This window comes from Sinocyclocheilus anshuiensis, unplaced genomic scaffold (assembly GCF_001515605.1).
Source record: "Sinocyclocheilus anshuiensis isolate Anshui unplaced genomic scaffold, SAMN03320099.WGS_v1.1 scaffold728, whole genome shotgun sequence".
NCBI lineage: Eukaryota > Metazoa > Chordata > Actinopteri > Cypriniformes > Cyprinidae > Sinocyclocheilus > Sinocyclocheilus anshuiensis.
Window position 1 is genome coordinate 1,238,059 of NW_015555767.1, and position 3,920 is coordinate 1,241,978.

Below are 3,920 nucleotides of genomic sequence, written 5' to 3' on the forward strand. Positions count from 1 at the left end.
AAAAAAATGTATTGCATTATAGTGCTCAGCTTCAATATAAGATATCAAAGTAAGTTCCTCCATTATTGCCTAATGAAATGCACTTTCTTCCAGGTGTGACTCAATCTAACACTGTTGACAATGGACCTCTGGGTACAATTCAGAAAGTGGGAAACCTGCAACGAATCCAATTAAACGGAACTGAGATGGGCTTGTGGCACATTGACATGACAACAACTCAGCCCTACACCATTAAAGTGATGGGTGAGCCATCATGTACTTATTTGATAAACCAATGCAAAGACAAACACTTAAGTTTTGCCAACCTGTCATGAGGAGAATATGGCATAATGTATATTTATTCTTTACTCCTAAAGTATTAAGAGGAAAATTGCTAATGTATTGTTAATGATGATAATAAAAAAAGCCGTGGCACTCTGAGATGCATGTTGACAGTATTTTTATGCCTTTCTAATGTAATGTAATCTTTTACAGGTCAGAGTGCGATTACATTCATCTATGACTTTGTGGAGGAATTCAAAGGACCCCATCCTGGATTTGCTGCCATTGATGGGCGGCCGTCAGCAGGTTTAACCCGTTATTCTTTTTAACTATTAAACAATTCTTAATAAATGATTTGAATAGAAGTGTACAGATTTTTTGCTCTTTATTTAGGCTCACCGGCTAAGCTGCTGCTAACACTGACTGGAGAGAAAGGTCCAGAGGCTCTAGAGCTGCAGGAGGTTGCTCTCATGGAGGTGTCTGGGGTCAAAGTGTCTAATGGAACCATTGAGAAAATGGATGGTGGAGATTACTTTATTACTGTGAAAGAAGTGCCAGAAGGAGAGTTTGTGGTACTGCTGAAGGGAAAAGACAAGACCTCCTCCAGCCTGTACCAGAGGCAGACCACCACACAGATGTCTCAGTCTGAAGTCATAATAAAGGTACAAACTGTATTCTTAGTGTATTCTTCTTCTTAAAATTTAGTGAGACCAAAAGGTAGGTACATTATCTTTGAATATGCTGCCAAATTCTAAGGCATTAGTGTGTATCCTTCACACATAAGGGCATGGCATTCCATAGAACGCATTGCGCCAAATTCAGTGAAAAAGTGAATTAATGGTGGACGAGACGAGAACATTGGGTCACATTCAGTAATAATTGCGTGAGTTTTTCACATTTATATGAAACGACTGATGAAAAATGTCTGACTGTACACAGTGAATTAGTGAGTAACCTCATTCTAATGTTTTTGAAGTATTCTAAATGAATGACTACATAACCAAGGTTAGTCATTTTCATAGAACACGTCCAAACACCATCTTTATATAAGGGCTATCCGCACAACCTTTCCTTTACAGTCTTTCATCACTCTTAGCAAACATATGACAAAATCTTGATGATAAAATATATTTAACATGAAATATCTATGTATAAAATGACCCAGAGTATGATTTTTTTTTGTATGTGGTTCCATTTGTTCCTAATTTTTTTCATACATTTTTTATGAATTTTACAGTAGTATGAGTTAATGATTAATCATCTTTTTTTTTTTTCGGTGAAAACATTTTTTGAAAGCACAAATTTGTGTACACATGGTTAATCAGTGAGACCCATTGTCTTTAAAACGCATCAACAAAACAGTAAAATAAAACATTTATAACAATGCTCTATATCTGTGGACTGTATTATTAAGATTGTTTTAGTGTTGTGCTGTGAGCTTAGCAAAATGCTAACATAAAAATCTATTGAAATCAATTGTGGGTTGAGTCTCTTGTGTAAAAATCAGTCACTTGTAAGTTCCATGACAATTATACTTCCTTTAAAAGGCAGTAGGCAGCTTGCTAGTTGTTTGAACAAACCTAAATTTAATTCTAAACCCATTTTCTTTCCATCTACAGGCAATAGCAGACAGCTCCATGCTGCCAGGAGAAGTATTTAAAATAAATTTTACTGTTACAACCACTGGAACCAGTGGTGCCTACACAATTCGTGCAAGGAATGACAAAAACATCCCTATGACACATCCATCAATGTAATTTCTCCACTTAGTTCTCAAATCACTCAGTAATGATTTAATCAGCTTTCCTTATCAAGAATAAAATTAAAAAGTGCTGAAGTTCTGTTTCTTTGTCATCCCAGTCTCAATCTCGTGAGTGGCGGCAGTGCTCAGGGGACGGTGTCTCTCACTCCACCTGGTAATACAGTCTCAGGCACAGATGTTACGCTAACCATCGAGGCAGAAGGTCCTGGAGGAAGTGATTCTAACTATGCTGTCCTTCGCCTTTCTGTTCTCTCCAAGGTAACCTCAGATGGTTTCAGACAGACTGATAAAGCATTCTGCTGTTGTGAAATTTCAGTGGAAAAGAATGTGGGCTTAGATAAGGAAACTGAATGAGGCACATTTATATGTGGAATGTTATTTCAGTACCGATTTTGCAGTAGTGGCGTCCCAAATGGACAGTTTAGACCTCTAAATGACTTCTATGGCAGCCAGTTATTTCTTCACACAAAACAAATTGTGGTTGACTTATGATTAATATATACTACCATTCAAGTTTGGGGTCAGTATCATTTTTTTTTTGTAAAAAAAACAAACAATTCTTTTATTTAGCAAGAATGCATTAAATTGATCAAAAGTGGCAGTAAATGCTTTTATTTCATTACAAAATATTTATATTTTACATAAATATTGTTCTTTGATCAATTTCTATTCATCAAAGAATCCTGAAACAAAATGTATCATGGTTTTCACAAAAATATTAAGCAGCTCAACTCTTTTCAACATTGATAATGATAAATGTTCCTTGAGCAGCAAATCAGCATCTTAGAATGATTTCTGAAGGATCATGTGACACTGAAGACAGGAGTAATGATGCTGAAAATTCAGCTTTGCCATCACAGGAATAAATTACAATTTAAAATATATTTAAATAGAAAACAGTTATTTTAAATTGCAATGACAAGCTGATGTTTTAACTCCCCCTTTACTGTTCCATCCAGGTTACTGACTTTTCACCTCCAAAATGTGAAATTGTCGGTGTACAGGGTACTTGCTACTCCTCCTCTTGCAGCTCATCAAACTGGGAACTGTCTGTCAACATCACAGACGGTAATGGCACAGGCATCGAGAGCATTTCTATCCAGCAAGGCAGTGGAGACTTCACCCAGAGGGAAGTGGAAGATGGTGTGATTGTGTTTATGGGTCTATATGAGGCCTCATGTTGTTCACCTTCTGTGATTTTGTCTGCAGTTGACAAGGTAGGGAACGTGGGCAGGTGCAGCTACACCATGAAGTCCAGCGCGGGCTCGCGCCTCATTAGCATGTCCCTCCCTCTGTGGGCATCTCTGCTTTTATATGGTTTTCTACGTGACGCCTTCCCTCTGTAATGAAATTTAGTTTATCCAACCAAATTCACAGTCATCCTATCCCTCTCTTTCTCATCCCATTCTTTTATAAAAAAATATAAATATAAAGCATTCTTAGAGGTATGAAGTTGCATAAAGCAAAGCATTTTATCCCAAACATTCCATAATTGTTTTTTCCAGATATGCAGGACTACCGATGAAGAACTATGCTACTTATACAGACCCTACAAACCTCAAAGATAGATTAGTTTTATGTGAACTCATATGACAGGCAGAAATATAACTCAGGAATCACCAGTGTTTTTTATTAACATGAATTTAATTAATTTAGACAGTTATTATATATATTATTTGTTATGATCAATACAAATGAATGTTGCAAAAATGTAAAAATAAATGCTTTCTAATCTACAACATTACTTTTTTCTGCCCAAATATATAAAATGTTTATTTTAGTATATTTTGTCTAACCATATTAGTTCACATATATTTTGAATATCAATAACAAATCATTTTGAATTGTACAAATATCTGCAATGACTTCTAAATATGCATTCAAAGAAACTTTTTAC

General features: G+C 35.8%; 1 protein-coding gene across 4 annotated transcripts in view; it reads left to right on the forward strand.

Moving 5' to 3' along the window:
- Positions 1-3,677, forward strand: part of LOC107674268 (von Willebrand factor A domain-containing protein 7-like) — a 14,951-nt gene extending 11,274 nt beyond the window's left edge. For all 4 annotated transcript variants that reach the window (XM_016468209.1, XM_016468210.1, XM_016468212.1 and 1 more), the window contains exons 12-17: positions 94-243; positions 475-567; positions 655-923; positions 1,881-2,014; positions 2,122-2,281; positions 2,983-3,677. In XM_016468209.1, the coding sequence (XP_016323695.1) occupies positions 94-243; positions 475-567; positions 655-923; positions 1,881-2,014; positions 2,122-2,281; positions 2,983-3,369 (1,193 nt within the window). In that variant the 3' untranslated portion in view covers positions 3,370-3,677. The remainder of the gene's footprint in view (positions 1-93; positions 244-474; positions 568-654; positions 924-1,880; positions 2,015-2,121; positions 2,282-2,982) is intronic.
- Positions 3,678-3,920: the final 243 nt, after the last annotated feature.